The following is a 25,988-nucleotide window of genomic DNA, read 5'->3' as shown; positions in this document are numbered from 1 at the left end:
CCCAGCCAGAGGTGTGTGCTTGTGAGCGGGACTGCAAGCAGAGCTGGGAGCCTCACAGTCTCCTGGCCACCAGCCTGAGGGCTTGGGAGGGGGAAGGATGCTGGAGCAGGGCCGTGGGTTTGTCTAGACAGCCCTGTGGGGACAGCAGAGTTCTTCTCCCCCTCCTCCCAGTGGCTGTTTCTGGTTTCTGCTCTGCTGCAGGAAACATGCAGCGTTCCAGGTGGGGCAGAAACTGCATTTGGGCTCCTCCATGCAGCTCTCCTGGGCTGTGTTTCCAGCCCTGGCTCTGTTTCTGTCCCAAAGCTTGCTCAGCTAAGCCTCTCCTCTGCAGGGGAGATGTTGGAGAAGTGGATGCCAGGGGGGCAGTTGCACTGGCCTGGACTGGGGATCTCCTCCAGGGACCACCACACTTGCTGGGACCTGAGACTTGGCTGTGCAGGGTCTACCTGGGGGGTACCCTCTGCCACCACCTGCCTAAAGCAATGTCAGGGACAAACAAATGGGAACATTACAGCTGTCCTCACCACCCTGAGGGAGCTGGTTGGCCAGCGTATCCCAGCCCTGTAGACATCATGCTGAGCCTGTGCTCTGCTGGGCTGTAAGGAGGGAGAACACCCCAGGTTTAGCCCTCAGTAGAGAAGTTTACAAATTTTAATTAATGAGTGAGTGCTTCCCCGTGGGAGCAGTGGGGAACTGAGGCACAAGCACGGCAGGCATGGGCAGCTGCTCGGTGCTGCCGATACCTCGTGGCAGGTGAGCAGGAACCCCCTCCCTGCACCCCCTCCCTGTCCCCCCTCTTCTCCTCTCCTCTCCTTAATAAAGCCCACTCTCTTCCCTAGTACGCTCAGTGTTATCAGAGTGCTGGTGGAAAGTAATTAAATGAACAGTTGTAACAGAGCTCGAAGGGCTCAGAGAATGAGGGGATTTTAATCAAATCTGGAGGAGCAATTAATAAAGGACTGGTAACCCTTTCGGAGCAGGGCTGTGGCAGCCACGGGGTGCCTGGCTGGCACTGGGAGCTGATGTGGGGCTGAGCTGGCACAGCCCACTCCCAAATCCTGCAAAGGTGCAATGAAAGGAGCTTGTTTGGAGTAAAAGTCTCTCTGGGGTGGAGGTGTTGCCTGCAGATGTGCTGACTGGGCCTGGGAGAGGAGTGGATGATGGTGAGGGGCTCAGCCTGCTCCCTCTCCTGCCTCCCCGCTAACAGGCCAGGGTGAGTCTGTGCTGGGTCTGTCTGTGCCATGCCAAGGTGTGGGCACAGCAGCCCGGCTTCCTTCACTCCGTGCCTGTTCCCCGCAGGTGACCCGTGTGCCAGTGGAGAGCTGTGAGCAGTATGAGAGCTGTGAGCTGTGCCTGGGCTCCCGGGACCCCCACTGCGGCTGGTGTGTCCTGCACAACATGTGAGTACAGCAGGATTGTCCCTAGAGCTGTGCCAGCGACCTACAGCTGACAAAATGTGTCCGTCCCCACTGCTGGTCTCCTTGAGGGCATCCCTCCTGGACTTTGGCCCCAAAATGCCGAGGGATGGAATGGTCCAAGGGGTCAGTCATCCCCTCCTGTGGTGCCCAGGCTGTGCTTAGGAGTATCCATGCATGGTGAAGCTGCTGCCAGGGCCTGCTCATCTTGCCCATGGGCTCCTGGGTTCAGCATTCTTGTGCCAATAAGATAAACTGAACACAAAATACCCCTGAAGTCTCAGGGGAGAGCAGAGCTCTGGTACAGGCCTCGGTCACCCGACGTCCCTACCTGGGCGTCATCTCCATGCCAAAGGGTCTGTTTGCACTGGTGCCAGCCCAAAGCCCTGCAGGACCCCAGGGGATTCTCCTCCTCACCGTGGTGCTTCCATCCCCCTGCAGCTGCTCCCGTAAGGACCGGTGCGAGCGGGCGGACGAGCCCCAGCGCTTCGCCTCCGAGCTGCAGCAGTGCGTCCAGCTCACCGTGCAGCCCAAGAACATCTCGGTCACCATGTCCGAGGTCCCGGTAAGACACCTCTGCTCCCTCCTACTCCTCCCCAGCCACCTCCTGACCCTCTGGAGGGGAGAAGGCAATTAAAAATAAGTGATGACTTTACGATGAATAGGGAGAAAGGGGAAGAGAGATCTGAGACAAAACAGAGCAAAGGGCAGGGCATTGATGAGGGCAGGCCATTTGCTCCATATTGATGGAGATAATAAAGCAGTTGATGATTATTCAGAAAAGACACAACTGAGCAATAAATATTTCTCCATAATGACAGCACGACCATCAGAAATGCCATTCATAGCCCAGTGATCTAGCTCTAGTTCAATAGCTTGTCTCTGACTCCAGCCTGCAGTAGATATTTTGGGATGAGACTTTGATGCACAACTCGCTGCTCTCTCTCTGTGCAGGCAGAAAGGATGATGGACTTCCCTGAAGTATTTTTCAGGCCATTAGCACCATGAAGAGAATAAGAAACAGCATATACCAGCAATAAACCGCCAGGTCTGGATATCCAGCAGTCAGGAATCCTAAAAAAGTTGGCCAAGGAGTTCTGTGGCCTGGGGATATATGTAATAATATGACTTTGTAATAAACAACTGAATGTTGAGAAAAGTCCCAGAAACGGAAAAAGTGCTAATTTTTTTTCTCAGTTGCAAAAAGGACCAAATAGTCAGAGAGTGCTTAGTTTTACTTCAGAAGTAGAAGAAGAAAAGAAAAAGAACAGGTGCAGGATACACCTGATAATGATTTAAGGATGGGAATATAATTTATGCCAGTCAACGTGGGTTTGTGTCTGACAAACCCCATTTTGCTCTTTGATGAATTTATGACTTGAATTAGAAGAGGGACTGCGGGGATGTGATGTCTTTAGGCTCCTACAAGGCATTTGACTTAGTACAACACAACGTTCTGATTAAAAATTGGCATTATACAATATTGATAAAGCACGTGTTAAGTGGATTAAGAACTGGCTCTGTGACAGATCTCAAAAAGTTCTCATCAGAGAGGAATTGTCACTGGATGGAAACAGTGTGGAAAGCACTTCTGCAGGGCTAAATGTTCTTTGGTAACGTGGAGATAAATGTGATATGGCTGCAGACAGGACCTGCTGGGATCCTGGGACTGGAGACTGGTATGGGTGAGAGTTCCTTTGGAGTGGTTGGGTTTGAGTGGGGCTGTTTAGCAAAGAAACTGGGGTTTGGTATTGCCAAGTCTTAAGTTAAACATGGATGAAGGTTCACCTGGTGTCCTGAAAAGTGGTGCTGGGGCTGAGCCCTCACTGCAGGCTCTTGATGCTCCTGGGGTGAAGCCAGGAGCTGGGCAGTGCTTTCACTCCTGGGGTAATTATCTCCATACCAATGGCAGGATGTTGCACGTGCATGGATGACATGGGGACGCTCTGCTTGGGTTGGAGTGCAGCTGTCAAAGGGAGGGACTGAAAAACTCCCATAAACATCATGTAAATGAGTTGAAGGCTGGAGAAAATGCCTTGCAGTGAGAGACTTCCAGAGCTCAATCTGCTTAGCTTATCAAAAAGAAGATTAAGAGGTGACTTGATTACAGAGTATAAGTGCCTTTACAAGGAGCAAATATCAGGGACTAAAGGGCTTTTTAATCTATCGAGGAAAAGCATAACAAGAACTAATGGCTGGAAGCTGTGAAAAATTCAAATTAGAAATAAGGCAAGCGTTTTGTAAAGTGAGAACTGCTGACCCTGGGGATGACTTTGTGAAGGAAGAGGTGGATTCTTCCCCTCCTCATCTCTGCCGGAGTGGGTGCCTTTCTGCCTTTCTGTGAAACACACTTCAGCCCTGATGCTGTTCTTGTTCTCTGTAGAGAGGTGAGGCGTAATGGCTTGTGGTGTGCCCAGGGCAGAGGACAGAGGCTGTGAGTCATTCCAGTTCTTAACCCATTTAAATCCATGCTCCTTGCTTGAGCAGAGAGGTACATGGATGGGGCTCCCTTGCAAAAGCCCAGAGCAGGCCTCCCCGCCATGTGTGGGTGGCAGAGGAGGGATTGCACTCCCTAGTCTTTTCTAGATTTACACATAGCAGCCACAGAGGAGCCCATTTTCCTAGTTTTCTGTGTTGATGCTCTTGCCTTTCCTTCCTAGCTGGTCCTGCAGGCCTGGAATGTCCCAGACCTCTCAGCAGGAGTTAACTGCTCCTTTGAAGACTTCACCGAGTCAGAGAGTCGCATTGAGGATGGGAAGATCTACTGCAGCTCTCCCTCTGCCAAGGACGTCATCCCCATCACCAGGGGCCGCGGTGAGCTTGTGCCCCAGAGTGGGAAAAAAGCCTGAGACAAGTGTTGTCCCATGTGTTACCCCACAGGCAGGTGTGGAGGAGGACAGTCCTCCCGTGACAGTGATCCCAGTCTCGGGATCTGGACTCCACCTGGGCTCTTGGGGTATAGGAAGAGAAGGAACTGCTGCTCATGGGAGGTTGGTCCTTTAGTCTCCTCCAAGCCGTGGACACAGCTGCTTGGGCACAGCCTATGGCAGTGAACTGAATAATCCTTAAGGTCCCTTCTAACCCAAACCACTTTGTGATTTTACTTGCTGACCGCTCCTGGGCACCCTGGCCCTATTTCCGTCTGTAGACCATTCCTGGGCAGATATAGCCATGGGCTCTAGGACATTCTCCTGACCCCAGAACTATTAAACCCTCCTTCAGTATGCCCAGTATAACCCAAGGCCTCAGTCTCCATGCCAGCAGGTTATATTTAGCTGTAGGAGCTCAGAGCTGTACTTGGGCTCTGCTGGCCTCTTTGGTGTCTGAATGGGGATGGGTGAACACTCTCTTTTTATTGCCACACTCGGGGGATTTTGTTAATTAACTGGACTGAGCGGTGATGCCCAGCTCCCTCCAGCCCATCACAAGCCTTGGGCTGAATGCTGGGCCATGCACTTTGTCCTTTCTGATGTCTTTCTTTGCCTGGGTCTCTTGCAGGGGACAAACGAGTGGTGAAGCTCTACCTGAAATCCAAGGAGACGGGGAAGAAATTTGCCTCTGTGGATTTTGTTTTCTACAACTGCAGCGTCCATCAGTCGTAAGTGGCCTGGACTTTGTGGGAGGGCTCCAGAAACAGATTGGTGGGATGGCGTGAGACTGGAAGAGGGAGTTCTCAGCTTTGTGGGTGCTGATGTTGCAAGAGGAAAGGGCAGTTGAGTACAGGGGTGTTTACAGTGAGAAACCTCCTCCTTTTGCCTGTGTAAACTGGGACGGTAACCAGAGCACCCACAGTTGGTTTGGATGTGTGGGAACATGTAGCATCAGGACAGAACCTCACGTAAAAACAGGGCTTTGGGTTTGGCAAAACTTTGGAAGAAAAAGAGTTTACTGCACTGCACACTGTAGAAATCAATCCGTGTGACTGAAACTGTTATTCCTGGAAACAGTTAATAGGAGTGACTTGGCCATGCAAAAGGAGAAGCCTGTACTTTCCTGCCACGGTACCTGCTTCCCAGGCTTGCTGGAGAGGGAGCTGGAAAGTTACAGCAACATGGGATGGAACATGCCACATGTCCTGGGGCATTTACCCAAGAATTTTCTAACTGGAAGTAATTGTGAATTTGCTTTCTTGTCAGGCTGCCGTATCTACTCCTGCAAGCGTTTTTAGACAGCTTGAGATATGCGTTTGATAAAATAGAGGAGGTGTGGATTATTGATGTGCTGTCTAAGCAAAGTGTCTAAAGTCTCAAGCCACAACTCCTGATGAGGAGCTGCAGACAGTGTTCTTGAGCAGTGGGGGATGGCTGTGCTGTAGGACCGTCAGAGCTGATGCTGGGGTGTGTTTGGGCAAAGAATTTGGAGCTCAAGAATGCAAGAGATTTCATTACTCTGCCAGAAACCTCCCATGGATGGTGGTGCTCCAGCTGATCAGTAATTATAGATAAGCAAATGCCAAGTGATCTCTTTTGAATGTCTTTCTGCAAAGTTTTGAGCCTGGCTTGAGGGCTCTGCTGGAGTTTGCTCCTCCAAAGCCTGTTCAGAGTTTCCACTTCGATCAGGGAAGAGCAAGTGAGATGCAGGTGCCCTGGCTGGGAACCCACCCACAGTGATCTCCAGGAGGGATGTGTCAGAGGAGAGCCCCTGCAAAGCTCCTTCATCACAGGGATTCCTTCCCTCCTGCTCTTTGCACAGGGAGCAGGGCTCCTCCTGGAAGCGCTATGCTGGTGAGGGAGGAGAGACTTTGCAAACTTGACTTTCTCCCTCACCTTGACTCTGAGATGAGCTTTGTCTCCCTTCACGTCCTGTGGTTTCAATAACATTAGCTCAGCTTTGGCTCGGGCTGGCTGCATGTCATTATTTTGCAAATCAAAAAGCAGATACGACTTTTATTTTTCTAAATGAAAGAAAGATGACTTTTAAGTACAAATGGCATCATATTTAGTCCAATCAGCGGTCTGGTGGGAAGAGGTGGTGGGGGAATTGGCATTTTATTTTATGTGCCTGACACAGGAGGGGAAAAAACACCCTACCCCCCTGAAACAAACCTACAACAAAGAGCCTGACTGATTTATTACTGCGTTGATGTTTAATTTTGGATGCATTATTTAAAAAGGCTAATTATGGATGCATTAATATTTATGGACTCCAGTTGAAGCTGATAGAAAAGTCCATGTTCTAAGCTGGTGAACATTATTATTTTTTTTTTACGTTAAGAGTTTTAGGGTTTGGAGTTAGTTTTAACTATGTGACCTGCAGTCGAATCGTAGCCAAAGAGCATGACAATACCTCCTGGGATGATGCAATACTTTTAAATACCATTTGCAGACAGGCGTCTTTAATGGATCTCTCTGGAGTTAATAGCCTTTCAGATCCAGGTTTCATATTTTGTGGAGGAAAATCTATACATCAGCCTGATAAATTCTGTATTAGGAACAATATGCTTTTCCACGAGGCTAATGTTTTTCCTGTGGAGATCTCTGATCACTGTGCGTTATGTTTTCTTTTTATATTTGGGCGGCTTTGCTGAGGTTGGAAGGCAGAGTTCTGCGTGTCGAATCATTTCTCAGCTGAGGACAAAGTGTTTGGGTGAGATTTTTCAGATGGTTGTGGAGAGATGGGAGGCTTGTGAGGCAGCTCTTTGCTGATGTCAGCTGGGGTAGCTCCAAGGGAAGCCAATGCAGCTCCACCGTGTGCACCAGGGAGAATCTGATTTCTTGTTTTCGGCAGACATCTGGAAAGGCATCAGCAAAATGCGGGCTGTGGGGCTGGTCCTGCTGCTGCATGAGCATCCCGGCTCTCTTATTTCCCACCACCTTGGCAAGTCTTCTTTCCAAGCATTTTCAAGTGCCTGGTCAAGGGAGGGATTTGCAGAAGGGAAGATGCTTCTGATCACTTCTACAGGAGAGGAGGGTACAGAGGGGGTTTTGCTGCCTGTATGTTTGGCTGTGATGTTCTGGGCTGAGGGGATGTCTTCCAGGTAGAGCTTCAAAGCTGTCCCATCTGTTAATGCAGGGCTTTATGCCTGTGTGATGGAACTGTCCCCATCACAGACCAGCGTCAGTGGCTCCTGGGGTACTTTGTGCAGGGTCCCTGAGAGCCCTGGTTTGGAATTTTCGTTCCCTCTGGGGCTTCATTCCTTTCCAGGAGTCACCTGGGCAGCTTCTGGAGGTCCCAGCTTTGTGTACTCAGGGCTCCTGTGGGGCTCAGGCAAGTGTTTCCAGGCAGTGGCATCTTTTGGGCATCCTGCTTGTAAAGGCTTGCGCATGAGGCAGGGGATGCTTCTGGCTGAGCTCTGGGAGATGCACTGAACAGGGGAGTGGAAACCAAGAGTTCAGTGTGGGGAAATGAGGCCCTTGCAAAGAGGGATGTGGGTGGCTGAGAGTCTCTGCCAGCCCACAGCAGGGGAGCAGGGCTGCCCACAGGCTTCTCTGCAGCTCCTGGGGACAGACTCTGGTTCCTGCAGTGGAGGATGAGATGAAAACCCCGTGGCAGGGACTGGGTGGATTCCCTTGAGGGATTCCAATGGGACACCGATCAAGTGCAGGCATTTAAAGGCTGCTCGGCACCTTTGATCGTGTAATGAATCAGCCCGAGTCCAGCACGTGCACGGGCAGATGTTGAGGTCGTCTTTGTCAGAGTTAAACGCCTTCTTCAAAGCATTTGTGGGGAAATGAGTCCCCTTTTAAGATAAAGATGTAATACCAGGCTCCCTGCCTGCCTCTGGCAGAGCTTGCCGGCGAGGTGGGTGAGTAGGGAATCCTCACGGAAAGCTAGTGAGCAATTCCAGGGAATACTAAGATGTATTCATTTCTTCCCGCTTTTTCCATGTTTCCTCGCTGGATTTCTCCTCTGGAAACTCTGTTTCATAAATCATGTTGTGGCTTGGCATTTTGGAGTGTGTGGCTGTGGGAAGGGAGCTGGCAAGTGGAGTGGGATGGGGAAGAAGATGAGAACTTTTGGTGCTTCTTTCAATTCTGTGGGCAGGTTTTGCAGAGCTGCTGTTTTTTCAAGCACCAGCGTGCCCAGCGCATCACCAGCATGTCCTGCCACTGCAGTGTGGAAGCAAAAATCCAGGTGGTGGCACAGGGAAAGGGGGAAAATCATGTCAGCAAGTCTGATTCCAAGAGGGGATCTGAGCATCGTGGAAACCTGTCTCGAGTGTGGGAGGTGGTCATGATGCCACCAGCCTTGTGGTTGTGCCTCACTGTAGTGACAGTTGTGACACCCATGTCCTATCAGCTGCAGGGTGCTGAATTTCTCTGAGGCTAGAGCAAAGGCAGACATGCCAAATGGCTCTAACTCCTCCAGGCTGGAGAGATGTGACTCTGCTGTGTCTCCATCCCACAGGTCAGGCTTTCCCTGTAAGCCTCCATTAAGTAAATGGGATTTTAATGCATGTCCCAAGGGCTGGGAGCAGTGGGGTTGTGCCGGTAAGGCAGGGCTGGGCTGTTCTGGTGACTGAGGCACCCGTTGGCACCCGTGGGACAATGCCAGCCCTTGTGCCTTGGCTCCTCTCTGCAGCCATTCTGTCTGCCTGCACATGGCATGGCTGCTTCTCTGTTGGCCCAGTGCTGCTCATTTCCAGATGCTTACAGATGCTTTCTTTTCAAAGGCATGGACAGATGGCTGCAAGCAGTTGAGTGAGTGTATCTGAGTTTGCATGGCTGAGCTGTGTGGTGGTAACAGATCCCTGTGTGTTCCTGGGTGGGGGCAGGTGGAAAATCCTGTAGGATGGCCCCAGAGACAGCTCAGGATAACCTGGTTTATGTCATGTATGTTGTGAATGAGGAGGGCTGGTACAGCCTGGTCTTACGTTTCAGTAAGGGAAGGCAGCTGAGGGTGTTTCAAGAGAATTATTTTAAAACCCAGGGCATGATTCTGCATCCTCCAGCATGATGGTGGATGCTCTGGACCACCCTGTGAGTAAGGACCTTGGCGAAACCCAGCAGAGATGGAAAAGCATTGGGTTGGTGCAAAAGGAAGGGCAGAAATGGATTGAGATGGGCAGGGATGGAGGGAGGTGGGAGCTGACACCCACCCCACACCTTTCCGGGGCACCAGTGGGGAAGCTGCCTGTAGGTCCATGTAGGGGCTGGGGGACACGGACCGTCTGGTTCCACTGCTCTTCAGGATCTTCCCTTCTCCCTAGGGTAGAGAGATGGATATAAAGCCCAAAGCACTGCAGTTCAGCCCCTCAACCCTGACAGCTGCTGCTCCAGATGCAGGCTGTGCTGGAGCTGAGTATTCACTAAGGATGCATCCTCCTGCCAAGAGGAGATCTGAGGAGCAGTCGGGGGGCTCACAGGCGGCTGTGCTGTGCCTGCACAGATGCTGTTTTCATCAACACTGTGTTTATAATTTCCCTTCTTAATGGACCTCCCCTGCTCTGCTCTTGGTGCCGTTCAACTTCCCCCTGTCCCTCCTCCCTGCCCTTCACTCCATGTCCTTCCTTTCTCCAGTGATGTGCTGTGCCGTAGAAATAGCCTCAGTGTCTGTTGTGTGTGTGCCGTGCTCGCACCTCCTGTCCCACTCACGTTTGCTGCTCAGGCTTATCTCACTCCTGTGGATGCTGTTTTTGTTTTCTGCCCTCGCTGTTCAGTGTGATGAAGAGCTTTGTGCTCCTTTGGGCACGTGGCATGCCTGGGGCTGGGAGTGCAGGAAGGAGAGTGAGTGAGGAGCCTGAATCCAGCACTGCTGGCTCTCCACGCTACATCAGCTACAGCATTGCTTTGGGTCATGTGTGGAGACAGCTGTGACCTCTCCATGGTCACTGGAGGTGCCTGCACACCCAGGGAGGAGTCAGTCCCTGAAGCTGCCCCTGGATCTGGGCTCATCCTGCAGTGATGCTTTTGGCCCTGCACCCACCCTGGCAAGGTGTCTTTACTGTCCTTCTGCCCTGTCTCTGCCTCTGCTTCTCTACAGTCCTGTCAGGTGTTTCCCTAGGATGGCCTTATCAAGTCTGGGATCATTTATGGAAGTGGAGGGGAGCAGTGCTGGGAGTTTTTGGCCCAGCTGGTGGGGTGAGATGTGGGCAAGCGTGGGGGCTGTGGGGAGGCTCTGGCTTTGACCCTGGAGCACTCAAACTTGGGCAGAGCTGCTTTGTTGCCTGCAAGGACGCCTCCTCTGGCTGGGGGAGGTTTCAGGCCAGCAGTGAGCCTGGACTTGTTTTGGAATGGGGCACTTGGCACAGAGTGACCCTGAAATGCTGCTCTGAGGCTGGTGCCACGCCTCTCTCACGAGGTCATCAGGAGGCAAGGACGGCACTGCTGGTGGGTCTGGCTCCCTTCCCCTGCCTCGCCTGGGCTTCATCTCCACCAGCACCTGGCAGGGCTGGGGAGGAGGCAGATGGGGAACAAGCTGTGGGTCCCTATCAGTGCTGCACCCCCACCATCGGTTTTCTGCCTCACTGGGCTTCTTGCTCTCCTGGCACGCTTTGGGGAGGGGGAACACTTCAACACATGAAGGAGAGCCTCCCTCTAATTATCAGGAGTGATGAAAGCCTCTTAGGCAAGAAGTGATGAGGGAAGAGTGCCTGACCGTGGGAAGGAGAGAGACGGCACAGATGGCATCATGCTGCCGAGCAGCCTGCTCCTGTGCCAGGAACAGACAGCAGTGGCACACGGACCCACCGGGATACGGACACTCTGGGACACAGCCCCAGCCACGCTGCCCAGCCTGACCAGCAGCCGGGGATCCCTGCCTCAGCTCCTGTCCTGGGCTTTGGGCAGCCTTGCAGGGCGCTGTGGTGGTCAAACAGCCATGCTGAGGCCAGCAGCACTGAGGCAGGCTGTGAGCAGGGTTTCACCACGTTACTGGCACCCGAGTGCTGACTTACTCACCACTTTGACCTGGGCAGGCTCTAAACACAGCAGAGATGCTGCAGAGCAAGGTGTGTGTGGTGACTCTCACAGGGGCATTTGATGTCCTTATGGCAGAAGGAGAACGTTGACAGAAGGGAGAGGGTGGAAACCATCTCCGAGGATGGGGCTTTAGGAGTGGTTCAGTTAAGTTGGAAGCAACTGGGAGAGCTAAAGTAGGGAGGGGAAACCACGTCAGGGTGCACATGGAGGATAACCTGAGATCCTTTGACCAGTGGAGACCAGGAAACCAGCTGGGACCTGCAGTAATTAAATGGCAAAGGAGACCCTCAGGTGAGGAGGGTCTAGAAATAGCCAAGATTTGGCTTTGACCCTGAAGAACTGCAAAGTGGAACTGCAGTTGTCAGGCTGGGGTGCCCAGGGCAGGGCTGAATTGGGAGCTTCACCCAGCTGCTTTGAGAGGCCTTGTGAGGTGGTGGAAAGGGGACTGGGGAGTCTTTTTGCAGACCCTGAAGGACCTGGTGACTGGAAAATTTCTTCTCTGGAGGATGGTGGGGGCAATTCATGGGAGCTTGTGCCCCAGCTTGCTGGTTGTGCCCCAGCATGTGGCTTGTGGCTGCTTGTGCTTCTGTCTTAATGACCTCTCTGGGGCTACTCTACTCCCATGAGGATTAATCTGTATGTTCCCTGTCCTGCCCCTCCATATCGTGGATTTATCTGTCCACTGGTCCTTGCTTGAACCCTTAGCAGGAGGGCAGGAGCTGTCCTTTGGCTTTGTTTGTGTTCTCTGGTTCCCCTACCCTCTGTACCTCCCTCCATCAAAGCAACCAGAGATAGGAGGCTGTGGCTCTGCTTTTAAGTTGAATCTCTGCAGCTGAAATAAAACTGCATATATTTGCATAAGGAGCATCTCAATTAGCATATTTGTGGGTAAAGCTAAAAGGGCTGTTCATTTGGAAGTGAAAATGTGAGCGAAACATGGAAATGACTTCCAGCCCCCTTTGCAAGCAGCTTAATTAAATATTTCCTTAGTGTGTGCGCATGGATTTGGGAAGCTCTTGCTGTATCTGTAATGGTGTGTGAAACCCCCGGGCAGGCCAGGAGCCCTGGGCCTGCAAAGCCTTGGGTGTGTCTTTGCACCCTGGGCTGCCCTTACCCTGTGGCTCCCACACCTCCAAAGTGATAATTCTGCTGGAGGGCGAGGGATTTAGCATGCCAGGCTCTGCCACCAAGGATCTCTTCTCCAGGAAGATTGTCTTTCTGCTGCCTCACAGGGCCATGCTGTGTTTTCCTGTCATTTCCCACGGGTAGAGGCAGAGAGGTAGCTGTGATTAGGAGCAGGATTGGGCTGGGCAGGGCTGCCTGCCTCCTATCAGGGCTGTGTTCAGGGAAAGAGCCTGTCTTTGTTTAAATATAATTGCTTTGGGCCTGATCCTTTTGATGCTCGGATCAGTGAGGAGCAGGTATGAGCCTTCTAGGGAGAAAACTAGTGTTGCTGCTTTTTTCTTTTTTCTTTTTTCTTTTTTCTTTTTTCTTTTTTCTTTTTTCTTTTTTCTTTTTTCTTTTTTTTTTTTTTTTTATCTTTAAGCCAGGCTGATTATTTTTACTGCCTTTTAGCTTATGCCTCAGCAGCTCTCCCATCTCCTCCTTGGGAGAACAGCTTGGGCTGCACAGACACGCCTGGTGCAGACCCGCCCTGTGAAGGCTCGTGCACTGAATGCAGGACCTGTCTGCTATTTTGCCCCCAGGCAGCGTGGCAGGGGGGCTCAGCCCCTTCCCTCCTCACAGGGGTGAAACCCCCAAAGGCCTCCCTCCAGCTGTGGGATGCCCTGTGTCTGCAAACAGGGATGCCTGCGAGGGGGTTAGCAAGGGGACAGGCTGTCGAGGTGCCACTCCTGTGAATGGCTGTGGGACTCTGTGTGTCCTCTCCTGCTCTGGGGAGAGTCATCAGGTCCCTGGGGCTGGTTTCTTTGGTAAGAGGAATGGAAAGCAGAGCATGGGAGCTCCTGGCATCCCTGGGTCCTCAGCATACTCCCAGAAGAGATGGGGAGAGGGGAGCAGGAGTGATCCCTGTGCACAAAGAGCTCCGAGAGGAGGCTGGGGAGGGAGATGGAAGCGTCTGGGGCTGAGGGGGGGGGGGGGAGGCCACAGACACAACGCCCGCCCGGCTGGGGAGGGCTGGGGCTGAGGGGGCTGAGGGAGGGGGTCACACACAACCTATTGTGAGCGGCTGAAAGGCGCTACAGTCCCAAAATGTTAATCTGACCCAACCTTTCGCCAGTTATAATTTTCTTCTCAATGAGCATGCATTAATCTGGCCCTTTCTCCCCTGTTCCCCTGCGGTGCAGAGCCCTTGATGTGCTGCCTCTTGCTAAAATCGCCTTTCAGTGAACCCAAATAAAGCTCCCGAAGTCTGGAGCTCTGCCCCTGCTGGAGTGGGGCAGGCAGGGTCAGTCTGCCAAGAGGAGGAAGGAGCATGGCCTCTTCGGCTGGGACACAAATCCTGCAGTGCCTAAAAGGCCATATCCCCCCACCCTGCTGTGGGCAAAGCCTGGGGGTTCGGGTTGTGCAGGCATCTCCCTCCCAACGCACGGCCTGTGCCTCATGGCTAAGGGATCCTTTCCACCCCGAGGTACAGGATCACCTACAGATGCTGTCCTGCTGAAGCATCCCAAGAAATGTCCCTGTGGGCTCTGCCTCGGTGCTGCCCTGATGCTGCCCACTTCTCTCCTTCTGCAGCTGCCTGTCCTGTGTGAACGGCTCCTTCCCCTGCCACTGGTGCAAGTACCGCCACATCTGCACTCACAACGCTGCCGACTGCTCTTTCCTGGAGGGACGTGTCAAGCTCTCTGAGGTAAGACAATGTGCGACTGCTCCCCTTACCTGTTTGGGTCCTGTCATGGCTGCTTCAGAAACCATTCTCACTGCCTCTCCTGGGATGCTGGGACTGCCTGAGAAGCAGTGAGGGAGGAAAGGGAAGTCCTGACGGGACCGTGTGCTGGTGGAGAGAGGCTGTGTGGCTTCGGAGAGGCAGCTTGGGAAGTCAGGTGAAGCCCGGAGCACTTAAGGCTGAATGAAAGGAAAAACAAAGGCAGAGATGCTAAAGCATTTTGCTTTGATGTTTGTGAAGGGAGCAAGCTGGAACTGTCATTGCAGAACAACTTGTTTTCAGAGAGGGGAAGGTTGAAATCTGTAATACAAACTGTTTTGCTGCACCTCACGCCTTCTTCATCTCAACTGCTTTACTAAGGAACATGTTCTTTTGTGGGGGCTCATCCTGTGCAGCATCCGTGCCACCCACTGGGGAAACCTGCCTGAAACTGGCAGGGTGTTTGCAGGATGTCCTGCTGTCCCCAGCCTGTGGTGGCATTGCTGGCTGCGTGGGTTGGGTCTGGAGATCTGGCAAGCCACTGCTGGCTCTACAGTAAATGCTGATTTGGATCCTGAAGGGAGAGTTACAGGAAGGAAAGTTTCTCCTCTGTCCCTGTTCTAAAAGGAGGCTCCAGTTGAACTTATCCGGGTTTCCCATTGCCTGTATATGGGCCCAGGGAAGGGTCCTGCCACCTCCAGGGGAATTTGCTAACCCAAGAAAGTTGGAAAAAGCTGTTTTCTCCTAGCCTGTGAAGAAATCCAGTGAGTGATCTGCCTGTCTCAGGCATCCCAGCAGCCTGCTCCTGAGGTCATGCTTCCAGCCAGCCCTGGCGTTGCTGCTGCAAATGCAACATGTGGTGTCCACACCACTGGAGCCCAGCAGCTCTCGTCTGCCCATTCCCCTCAGTAACGCCATGGCATCTGCCCCCCTCCCTGCCAGGCCAACCCCAAAGCATCTGGCTGTACCCCACAGCGGTGTTGCCCTAGTGCAGCTCTCCCACGGACTGACTGCTCAGGAACTTGTGTCACTCCCCAGTGTGAACAGGGTGTCCCCCAGCAGACCTTTTGGCCACACTGGGAAATGGACCAGCGCCTGGTTTGAGGTTTGGATTGCCTGGCTCAGCCTGTTTGCACATTAGTGTGGCCTCAGCAGTTCCCAGCAGGGATGGTGAGGCACCCTCAGACCAGCTGCTGCTGTGGGCTGTGTGACCAGGCTGGGATGAGACATCCTGTCCCCATGCTTGGCCATCCTGGTCCCCAGCAGGGTGGTGTGGTGGGTGGGGGGGCTTGGTGCCAATCCCATAGCACCACTGGGCAAGTTAATGGTAGACATCCAGCCCCATCCTCTCTGCAGGAGGGTTATTTTAAGCAGGATTTGGTCTGTCTGTGTTGGCTGGAGTGTCGTGGGCACCGGTCAGGAAATGCAGGGACAGAGGGTAACTCTGTCTCTGCTCCTTCCCACGGGTGTTTTGCCACGATTTCCTGGGTGGGAAAGTGGTTGTTTTGTAGGAAAACAGAGTGACCCATGGCACTCTGTCCTGGGCATGCCAGGAATGTTTGTCTGGTTTTCTGGGGGTGGCAGGGCTGGAATGGGGCGTGGGTAGGAGCCACTACTCACATAAATGTGCCTGGAAATGGTGACAGCAGGAAGGATGTCCCTGTCCACTGTTGTGGAAGCTTTAAAGCCCAGGCTCTGGAGATTGGCCTCCTCTGTGGCTTTGCTGGGGGGTGCAGGGCTGGGGAAGAGGTGATGAAGCAGCCCAGGCTGCTGTTCATTTTTTCCACTCACGATGTGCAGTGGTGACCAGAGGGTGGTCAGTGATGGACATTGGAGCATCCCATCCCAGAAGGCTGCTCTTCTGTGACAGCCCCTGCTGATGCAGAGCTGCTGTGGAGGCTGAAAGGCTCCTGGACTGGAGGGATGAAGTGTGTTGGTTTAGATTAAGCAGGTTCGTCTTTGTCCTTCATTCCCCATCAGTGGGAATGGCTGAGGACTTTGTGAAGGAACATCAAAGCTGGGGTCGGGCCCCGTCCCAGACTGCCTTCATCCTATCTCTGCTGATGCACAGCCTTGCAGCTGGAGCTGGGAGCTGCCAGAGAAACTCCAATGGCAGCATTTGCAGTGTGATTCTAAAGCTCTTACCTCTCCAGACAAACCCGGACACCCATGTCATGTTCTCATCCAGCTGGAAAAATGGTTTTAATGGAGAAAATCCAACTTGTGTGATATTTGGGAATTTTTGTGAGTTGGGGTCTTGCTTTTCTGCTCATCCCATGCCTTCATAGCTGCCTCCTCCTGAGGCCTGGGACTCTGCTGGGAGGGGCTATTTTTGGCAGGACACAGAGCTCTGTGGGCTGTGCAGAGTGTTCCCAAGGGATGGAAGAGCTGGGCAATGCTGGAGCCAGTTGTGTCAGAGGTTGGACTTGCTCAGAGGGGAAATGAGTCGTCCTTGTACCCCCACCCCTCCGGGCACCCTGGGCGCCCACCAGCACCAGGTGCTTCCTGTTTGGGCACAGGCTGACATTTTTGCTGGATGAGACACTTCTGCTGGCAGATGTGGAGTGTGTGACATCATGGGGGGATTCGGCTCAAACCGCGAATCGGCAGAATGAGCCCTCCTGCCTGTGTGGGGAGAGGGACACACGTGCCTGCTGTGCTCCCTGGGCACCAGCCTGCAGGCAGCCATGGTGAGCCCAGCCCGGGGGGCATGGACTAACCCACCACCCCAGCTGCACTGTGGCAGTAATTACCAAAAAAAGAGGAGATGGAAGTGTTGGAGAGTGAGCCAGGAGTTAATACTTGCCAAGTGTGTATGTGCCCCGTGGGGAAGGCTTGTGCCACCCCTGGGGTCTCCCTGCAATGTGGAGGGGATCAAGCAGGTGGGGGCTGCTTCCTCTGACAGCACTTCCAAGCTGGGAAATGGTGGGGAACAACCACTGTGCAGTCGTGGGGACACTCCATGGAAATGGCAGCAGGCATGAGGTGTCTCCCCACTGTGAGTCAGGCTGATTGTGGAAGGGGGGGAACTGAAGCCCCCCTGTGCAGAGTGGTAGCTGTGATGTGGAGCAGGGAGGTGGCAGAGCAGTGCCAAGGATCCCCAGACTGCCCCAGCCCTGTTGCCATCTCCAGGTTGGGGCTAACACTACTGTTTCTCTCTGCTTTTATTTTGTTTAGTATGTTTTGGAGATAAATAGTTTCTTCCCTTGAAAACTGTGCTTTTGGGGAATACAGACTTGTTAAGAACAGAAAACCCAAACAGTAAAACTAGTTGGGTTTTTCTGTCAATATTTGCTAAATGAAACAATTTCTTTTTCTTTTCTCTGCATTGTTTGAAAGTTAATTAATCATAGCGGCTGAGATAAAGCCTGGCACTTTGCAAGGTCCGGCCTGGCTTGCTGCGGGGTGGCAGGAGACAGCTGGGCAGCCTTGGTCACACATGGCTGCTGGTGGCCTTGGGGCCAGAGCTGCCCCTGCAGCTGCACTGTGGCCACCAGAAGCTTTGTGAGAGCAGTGGAGTGGCTGTGTCCACAGCATTTCTGTTTTTAAAGCAGCTCACATGTTATTCCCTCCTGATATTATTTCAAGCCAACACTCCCAGGAGTAGCTGCCGTAGGTGTGAGACCTCTGCCCGACTCAGCAAAGGCAGCGTGGGATTGCATCAGGCTGTTGTTGCCGAAGTGTCACCCACCGGGGCTGCAGAGCTGTTTTGCTGCCTGAGCTCATTTATTTTTGCTCCCTCCTGCTCCCCTGTGCTTTGCACACAAGAGTCACCAGCTCCCCTGGAGCAGCTGGGAGCCCGCAGCTATTAAAAGTGGAGTGTTTTGCCCTCCCAATGTCTCCTTCCCCAGGGGCTGGCAGGGAGGTGCTTTCCTCTCCACCTCGGGCTCAGCAGCATCCCCTGGCTGGAGGCACTGCCTGCTGGGCAGCCTGCAGCCGGGCTGGGTGGGGTGACACTGCTCCAAGCTGGTGCAGATAGAAGCCGCAGCAAAATTTGCTGCAGAGCAGGTTCTCTGCCACACTGCAGGAGCACATTGCTGTATCAAAGAGGGAAAATGCTTTTCTGTCCACTTGTGAAGGAAGGGGGATGGAAGCTGTAAGGGAAACAGGAGGGCTGAGCAGGTAGCTTGACAATGCACAGCCCAGTGGGCATTAACTCTGAAACCTACTGGCTGCAATGATGGCATTGAAGTCCACGTTGTTACCAGTTGGCCCAAACACATGTTGCTGTTGCAGTGCCAAGTTACAGATTTCATAGATGCATCCTCTCCGCACCTCCCACCTAAATCAACCTGAGCTGTAGAAAACACTCTACATCTGCCCTGCCACCAGATTCCTTTGTGCTCTTCTTTCCTGTCTTCAGGGCTTTGGGTAGAGCAGCCATAGGGTGCTGGTTTGGGGTTGCTGCACATGAGGATTTTCTCAAGCATGAGCTCAGGGTGGTGTTTTTGCAGCACATTTCTAAGCCTGCCAGCCAGGAGAGGGTCACAGGGGTGCTGGGGCAGGCTGCACAGTGTTGCCATCTCATCGGCTGCCTCTTGTTCCCCTTGCAGGACTGCCCTCAGATCCTGCCTTCCACCCAGATCTACATCCCCGTGGGTGTGGTGAAACCCATCACCCTGACGGCCAAGAACCTGCCCCAGCCGCAGTCAGGCCAGCGCAACTACGAGTGCATCTTCCACATCCCCGGCAGCACCACCCGCGTCACCGCCCTACGCTTCAACAGCACCAGCATCCAGTGCCAGAACACCTCGGTGAGTGTGCCGGGAGCTGTCCTCGGCAGGGGCCCTGGCTGTGGGCTGCTCCATCCTGCCTGCCCCAGGACCATCCTGGCTCGTTGCATGGGCAGCTTTGCTCTCTTGCAGGCAGGTTATAGGGGTTTCTGTTGATTGTGGGGTGTGAGGCGGGCTCCCCACCACTTCCCCCAGGTGCATTGGGAGGCTGCTTGGGGTTGTTCCAGATAGGATCAGTGTTGAAGTCACCAGGCTTTAGGAGCACTTCCAAGGAAATTGGGTTTGCAAAGCTGAAGAAAGTTGCCTGGACTGGAGCCAGCTGGGCCCAGATGTGCTGGAGCCCTCCCCCCCCCCGTAAATCTATCCCACTTTACAGGCAGGATGGAGCTAACACCTCTGTGTCCCATTGCACACATGGAGTCCTCCACATGCAGCTGTGCTTGCCAGCCCTGCAAGCGCTTTCCCTCCTTCCCTGCAGCCTCTGTCTGTCCCTGACTCCATCCCTGATCTGACCAGCAGCTGCCTCCTTCCCCTGCCTGCCTGCCCTCCATCCCTTGCTCCCTGCATCTCTCCCTGCCTCTGTGTCCTTGCCCCCTGCAGCCCTGTCACTTCAGCTCTCTCCTGCAGGCATCTCTGCCTTCTCTGCCTTCTCCAGGCACCTTATCTTCTAAGTGGGAGAGGGTTTTGCAGCCCTGGGTGAGCTGTGTCTGTGCTCCTTGCTGTGCACCAAGCCCATGAACAAAAGCCACTCTGGGTGCTGATGGCCCCACCGGGAGCTGCTGTTGCCCAGCTCCTCAGCTGCCCACTGTGCTCTGCACTGACCTGTCCTCATCTGAATGGAGCCAGCCCCTCTCTTTGCTCTCCCATTTAATCCTTTTAAAATTTGTTTTTCATCTCTCATACTGTGAAAGCTCATTTGCAGCCTAACACCAGCGCCGATCCCTGCTCCCTTTGGTGGCAGAAGTGACATTTAGAGGCCATTTAAGATGAGCACTGGCTCCCTCCTTCCTCCAGTGATCCCAGGGCTGCAGAGCCTTTGGACAGAAGGAGCATCCTGAGTCATTGCCTCCTGCCCTGGGCAGCAGTCCTGGGGAGATGCTGTGCAGCCAGTCCAGTCTCCTGCCAGGTCTCCTCTGCCTGGAGCTGGCAGCTGCCTCCTGCCCAGTTCTGTAGTGTGGGGTTTGGTTGAGGTTATTCCAAAGCAGTTTGGGATATGTGTGCTGCAGGATGCTCCCTGTAGGGAAGTGCTGTGGCTGCACAGTGCTGACAGCAGCAGCCTGATGGCTCCTGTGGGGTGTTGAGGAGAGGTGCCTGCATCAGAGGGGAGCCTTTACATAACAGAGATGGAGCTTGCAGAGAGGTTCTGAACGATGTGGGCTCATTTCTCCTCAGTGAGTTTAAATTTGTTAAGGAGGGAGATTTTAAAGCAGAACGAATGCCCTGTGTTTCCCAAGGGATGCTGTGGCTGCCAGGATTGGTGTCATGAGCTGCATGGCCTCTGCAGCTCTTCTCCAAAGGGATAGGAGAGCTGGAACGAGCGCTTTATCCTGGGCTGACAGTGGTGGATGTTTGCCCTGGAAATTGTCAGGGATGCCGTGAAAACAGCACAAGTTGTCAGAAGAGCATGTATGAGGTGTTGTGAGGTGCATGGGGAGCAGGTAGCAGCAGCTCCATGGGGCTGCAGTCTGGAGCAGCAGATGTGGCTTTCGGGTGCAGGGTGGCTTCACAAAGAGAAAAGGAGAGTTTTGACTTGAAAGAAGCCACTTTGCTTTCAGGGTCTACTTGCCTGCTTTAACATTTGAGGGCATTGAGCCAGGCTGCATTATGGTGTGGGGGATTCAGATTCACACTTGTGTGGTGTTTGTCTCCTTCGTGCCTTTTTGCAGTCCATCTGGCTGCTTGATAGTGCTTCAGGCTCTCCCAGCCATGGCCCAGTGGCTTCTTCCATTGCACTTCATCCTATGAGTTAGGATTTTGGTGTGGTGAACACTGGCGAGTAGAGATATAGGAAAAGGATGACATCTTTCCAGCCAGCAAGTGAAGGATGGATGCCAAAAGGCATTTAAGCACACATTGTTTCCAGGAGTTCAGTGGGATCTAAACAAGAGGTTAAATACTCTGTGGAATTAGGGATGCTTTCCTGAATCACTGGTGAATGAAAGGGATAATAAGTCAAGGCCCTTAAAACTCTTTGTCTTTTGTTTTAGTGCTTGTCAAACTCCAATGACTTGTTAGCACTTTGAAGAAAGGACATCTTGGTTAAATATTCAGCAATCCATTCATTAAGGTCTGAGTGTTGACTATAAACATCGTTTGAAACACCCAATAGATCTTTGGCAACCTCAAGGGAGACCAGCTCTGGTATTCCCCAGCATCCCAGGGCATAAACAAAGCCAAAAGAACCTTTTTTGCCTCCTCACTTTGGTCTCTTCTGCTCTTCAAAAAGAAAGCTACCCTAATGGTTTTCCACATGTATTGTAAAGATGCAAAAAGGAAAGACAAGCCTAACTAAGAAAATGAACATCTTTGCCAATAAACTATTTTTTTGCCAATTCATTGCTTTTAATCTTCTGGAGGCAGACTTTTCCAGGCTTGCTTTTTGCAGCAGAGGATGGAGAAATGGTCACCTGTCTTAATGCATAAGGTTGATGCCACTGAGATTCATTTTCCAAATATCCCTGCCTTTGCCTGTTCTTTCCCATCTGACATCCCTCAACAGGGCTCATCCTCCTGATTCTGCAAAAATGAAACAGTTTTGCTGTTGAAAAGCGCCACAGTCCCGAATCTGTGCTAACGCTTGTAACCTTGGACTTGATCTGATTTAGTCCTGGCCTTTGCAAAATGACTACAGGTGTTTCTCGCTGTCAAGGGTTTGGCTTTTTCTCTGTAAAATGTTCCTCTTAAGGCTGAAATAGCCCCAGAGCTGCTCTTTCCCTTTAAATGTATAAATAGGAAGAACCCCTGATCTCGTTTTCATGAGCTTGTTGTCTCAGCACTTTAAATTAAGCCTCATGCCTCAGTTATTTCCCTTTCCTTTTAACCAAAGTCCTACGTGGTGAGGAGCAGCTGTGTCACCTCCCTGGCTCCCTTTTGGCTCCTTTCTCACCAGTACCCCTGGCATGGAGAGCCCACCTTGCCCACTGTTTCTGGTGTGGCTGTGGAGGCTCCTGCCCTCTGGCCAGACTCAGGTTGGGATGTTCACCCTGGAGTGAGCATTATTGCTGGGACAAAGTGATGTGGGTGCAGAGCAAGCTGGGCTGGCAGGGTGGGCACGTGTGGTACCCCAGTGTGGATGCTGAAGCCCGGCCCCAAGTGTGGATGCTGGGGAGTGAAGTAAGACCTGTCAGATTTAAGTTTTCTGGGTATTTTTTTGTTGCTGCAGAACCTGGGTGTTGCTCTGACATATTCCCAGGGTATCAGGTTCTCACACCCTGCTGGATTTGAGGCAAGAGGAATCCAGGTGAAGAAGCTTGTGTGTGATGGGGGAGAAAAGGAGGAGATCCAGAATGAGAGGCTGAGCGTTACCGTCAAGTTGTGCTGTTGTGCGGTATTTTACTCGGCCCAGGGTATATTTATAGAGCAACATAAATCATACACACATGCCCTGTTCTGAGCACTGCACACCTCCAGTATATGTATCTCTAATTAACCAGCCATGGAGAGGGAAGCAGGATTGGAGCCCACAGCCCCAGCTCCGTCCGCCAACAAAGCCGCGCTCTCCATCCTAGCGGTGCCTACATTTATCTTTCCTGCAGCAGTGTTTAAAGTGAAAAGGGAGTATCAGGAGAGTTTGATAGGATCCAATTAAATTCCAGCAGATAAAATAATGATGAATTGCAGTTGAGCCCTGGCGAGACGCGATGTACATTACTGCCGTCCCTGTAGCGCGGGGAAGGAGTTGAGGTCATCAACTACAGAAAAATAGGACACAGCTGCAGCCCAAGCGCTCCTCCAGAAATGCAGCCCAGGGGGATGGTGCATGTGGGAGTGAGGGGGGTTGCACAGGAAATTTGGATGTGTGGGTTTGCTTACAGAGGAGCAGCCCCTCTGCTGCCTTCCCCAGGGATGGGCTGGGCAGGTTGTGGCTAGAGTGGGAAGAATGCCCTGTGGTAGGGGATGTTGATGGCTGTGGGGCTGCCCTGCTCCTCTGGGCTGAGAAGGGCTAGGGCCTTGTCTAGTTGGCATGGCATTTGCAGGAGCATTCCAAAGTGCATCTCAGTGCAATCTGCCCACAGATTTGGGGTGTTTCCTGCTAGCTGCAGCTGTGTCCCCCGTGTGGCTCCCTGCAGGCACCTTCTCAGAGTGCCGAATCTCTCATCCCAAGGGAAGCTGGGTAGCTCTCAGTGCCTATTGCTGCTAGCTGGTGGGTGGGTGAGCAGTGGGCTTCCTAGAATCAAAAGTGGGACTTTCAGGGCAGGTGACAGCTACAGCCCTTGTCATGTGCAGGGCTGGTGGCATTCCCCACAGGGGGGCAGGGTGGATGTGACAACTGGAGATGTGAGAAGAACATGAGGTTGGTGGTTGCTACTTGGGAAGATGCCTGAGGTAAGTTTTGGGTAAAGGGCCTTGAGAAAGGCTTAGTGAGGAGTTCTCTTGCCTGAGCTGCATCTCTGCAGAAGGAGACCTTGCTGGGAAGACCAGTATCCAGGTGGGTGGGGATGAAACATCCTCTGTCCTCCACATTCGTGTTGTAAGCTCTTGATGGAGGTACAGGGAGGCTGGCTGGGTTAGGTAAGGAGCCAGGCAGTTCTCATCTCGGTTGCTGACTCACTTGATGACATCTTTTCTCCCATCCCCTTCTGTGGGCTGTGCTGCATTAGAACACATCACTTTGGGTGCCGTTAGTTCTCAGGCTGTGCCTGTCGTTTTTTGCTCCCAGAGCAAACTTCCCTTTCCCACAGCTTGTCCTCATAGCAGCTGCCAAACCAAATCATCCTTTGGCACAGCTGGGGGTCCTGGGCACCTTTGTAGAGTGCAAGATGGTCTGATAGCAGGACTGCCTGGGTAGGTGCATCCCCCCACTCACACCCATCCTGGCCTACTCTCCTGCTGCTCATCCCAGTCTGCTGCCAGCCACAGAGATTGATTAACTGGGAAGTTAGTAACAGTTAAGTGTTTAATGGATTTTTAACACCATGTTAGCTCCGAGCAGGGAGGAGACAATGTGATGGGACCTGTCTGTGAGCTCTTTTTTGGGTCCCATAGGATGGACAGATTGGTAAGCACACCCTGCCTGTTGTGGGGCCTTCAGGAAGGTGGTTGCTGCTTTACTTGGATGCTGCCGCTTTCCTGGCTGTGGCTGTGCCTGTGGGTGGAGAGGCCATTTTTGTGCTTACACTATGGCAAGAGCAGCTGTGAGTAGGCCTTTTGGAAACACCTTTGAAAATACAAGATGCTTTGGAAATTAGAGAGGGATCTGATGGATCTCCAAGTCCAGGGAAGCCAAGCCCAGAGCCCCTGCAGCTGCAGCTCCTGCCCGTGCACAGCCAAGTCCTGACTCCAGCTCCAGCATCCTTCAGGGACCAGGAACAGCATCCAAGACACAGACCCACTGCTGTCTCTGCAGGGCAGGTGAGAGGCTGCTGACAGACACGCAGATGCCAAGGACACATTTTTCATTGATATCCATGTTCCCTTGGTGATCCCACACTTTGAACACCAGCTGAGGCAACGACTCCTGCTCTGCCACTTCCCTTCACACAGTCCTGTGCTCCCGCTGCTCCCTGCTGTCCGCTGCAGCTCCCTGTCACAGCAAAGTCAGCATCCTCAGCACCATGTCCTTTCTCAGAGGGAGGCAGTCTCTTGTGCAATTGGTCTCTTGCTGTCTCGGAACCGGTGCATGAGGGGTTAATATTCTCCCTCCTTCTTCCCCTATTCTTCTTCCTCCAACCCACCTCCCAGAAGAACTAATTTCCAAAAGCAGCCGGGGCAGAGAGATGCAAATAAGTGTTTTGGACAGCTGCAGGCTGGATGCCTTCCCGAGATGCCAGGGCCCCAAATGAGACATGTCAGAGTACAAATTGAAAATGCCAATTTCACTTACGCTGCCACGTGGCTCGTCACAGCTAAATTCTGCTCCGGCGCTGCCACCACCCTTCCCAGCATGTGCTCCCTCCTGCTGCCAGGGAATGGTCTCTGTTCACTGCTAAGGGTCCGGCCAGCTCCTCATTGTGGTTCTGTTGAGGATGTGCTTGGGTGGGAGTAGGATAGGGCAAGGTGAACAGATCTGGACTCCTAGCCAGGTTCTGGCTTCATCTTCCCAAGCCTGATGACAGGAATGCTGCTGAGAGGCTCTGGTGGTAGATGGTGCATGGTGGAGATGTGGTGAAGGTCATCTGAGCAAACATGACAAGAGGTGCCATGTCTGGGGGCTGTGCTGGGGGGTGCTGGGGCTCTACCTGCAGAGACGAGATGGTGCTGAAGCTGTTGGGTTTGCAGCTGGATGTGCCTGACAGCTGCTGTGTACGGCTGACCAGCAGCAGCCTTCCTCCCTGGAGAGGGCTGCATTTTGGGGTCTTCCACCCTGCGTTTGGGTGGACAAAGGATCACTAACCACAAGCTGTAGTGGAGGACCAGGCTTGGCTCTCATTGGCACCCTGTGGGGCTGAGCGAGGGGTGTGCTGCTGTAGCCAGGTCTCACACTGGGCGTGTGCCCCATTTTGGTGCCGTGTGTGATGCTGGACTGGTGGTGCTGCCAGGCTGGGAGAGACTCAGCGCAGAAGGGACCAGCTTTGATGGTCAGGCGAGAAGGACCCAAATGTTGTTCTTCTGGGCATGGCTGGCTTCCTTCGTGGGTCACACCCCTGTACCCCGTGTGGGGGTCAAGTAGAACAGACCCACTGCAGAGGGTCCTATGTGGGGCAGCAGCTGGGGCAGTGCTGGAGGAGGTGCTGAGGCCACCTCTTCCTGGTACAGCCTGGGGCTGTGGAAGGTGGTGCTGGGACTGGCTGTGGCCACTGCCAGTGAATGGCTGCTGGTGCGTCCACTGCTCTCTAACAAACTCCAGCAACCCATGAATCATTCATTTAATCTCTCCTGACACGCCTGTCATTTTCTCAGGCGAGGAGCGGGGAATCTCTTGCCGAAGGAGGTCATTAGCTGTCAGGGATGGTTCCAACTGCCTTCCTGCCTCCGTATCGATTAAACCTCTCTG

General features: G+C 53.0%; 1 protein-coding gene across 1 annotated transcript in view; it reads left to right on the top strand.

Annotated features, from left to right (window-relative positions):
* PLXNA1 (plexin A1) overlaps positions 1-25,988 on the top strand; it is a 116,341-nt gene that overhangs the window by 50,869 nt on the left and 39,484 nt on the right. Inside the window, exons 5-10 of the mRNA XM_042016856.1 lie at positions 1,300-1,400; positions 1,857-1,980; positions 4,076-4,229; positions 4,914-5,013; positions 13,973-14,087; positions 18,656-18,856. Coding sequence (XP_041872790.1) covers positions 1,300-1,400; positions 1,857-1,980; positions 4,076-4,229; positions 4,914-5,013; positions 13,973-14,087; positions 18,656-18,856 — 795 coding nt within the window. The remainder of the gene's footprint in view (positions 1-1,299; positions 1,401-1,856; positions 1,981-4,075; positions 4,230-4,913; positions 5,014-13,972; positions 14,088-18,655; positions 18,857-25,988) is intronic.

The sequence above is a fragment of the Corvus kubaryi genome, unplaced genomic scaffold, assembly GCF_017639235.1.
Source record: "Corvus kubaryi isolate FWS band 111438036 unplaced genomic scaffold, C.kubaryi_AGA036_p1.0 136, whole genome shotgun sequence".
In the NCBI taxonomy this organism is placed as follows: domain Eukaryota; kingdom Metazoa; phylum Chordata; class Aves; order Passeriformes; family Corvidae; genus Corvus; species Corvus kubaryi.
Note: the sequence above shows the minus strand (reverse complement) of the source record. Positions and strands in the feature narration are given on the sequence as shown.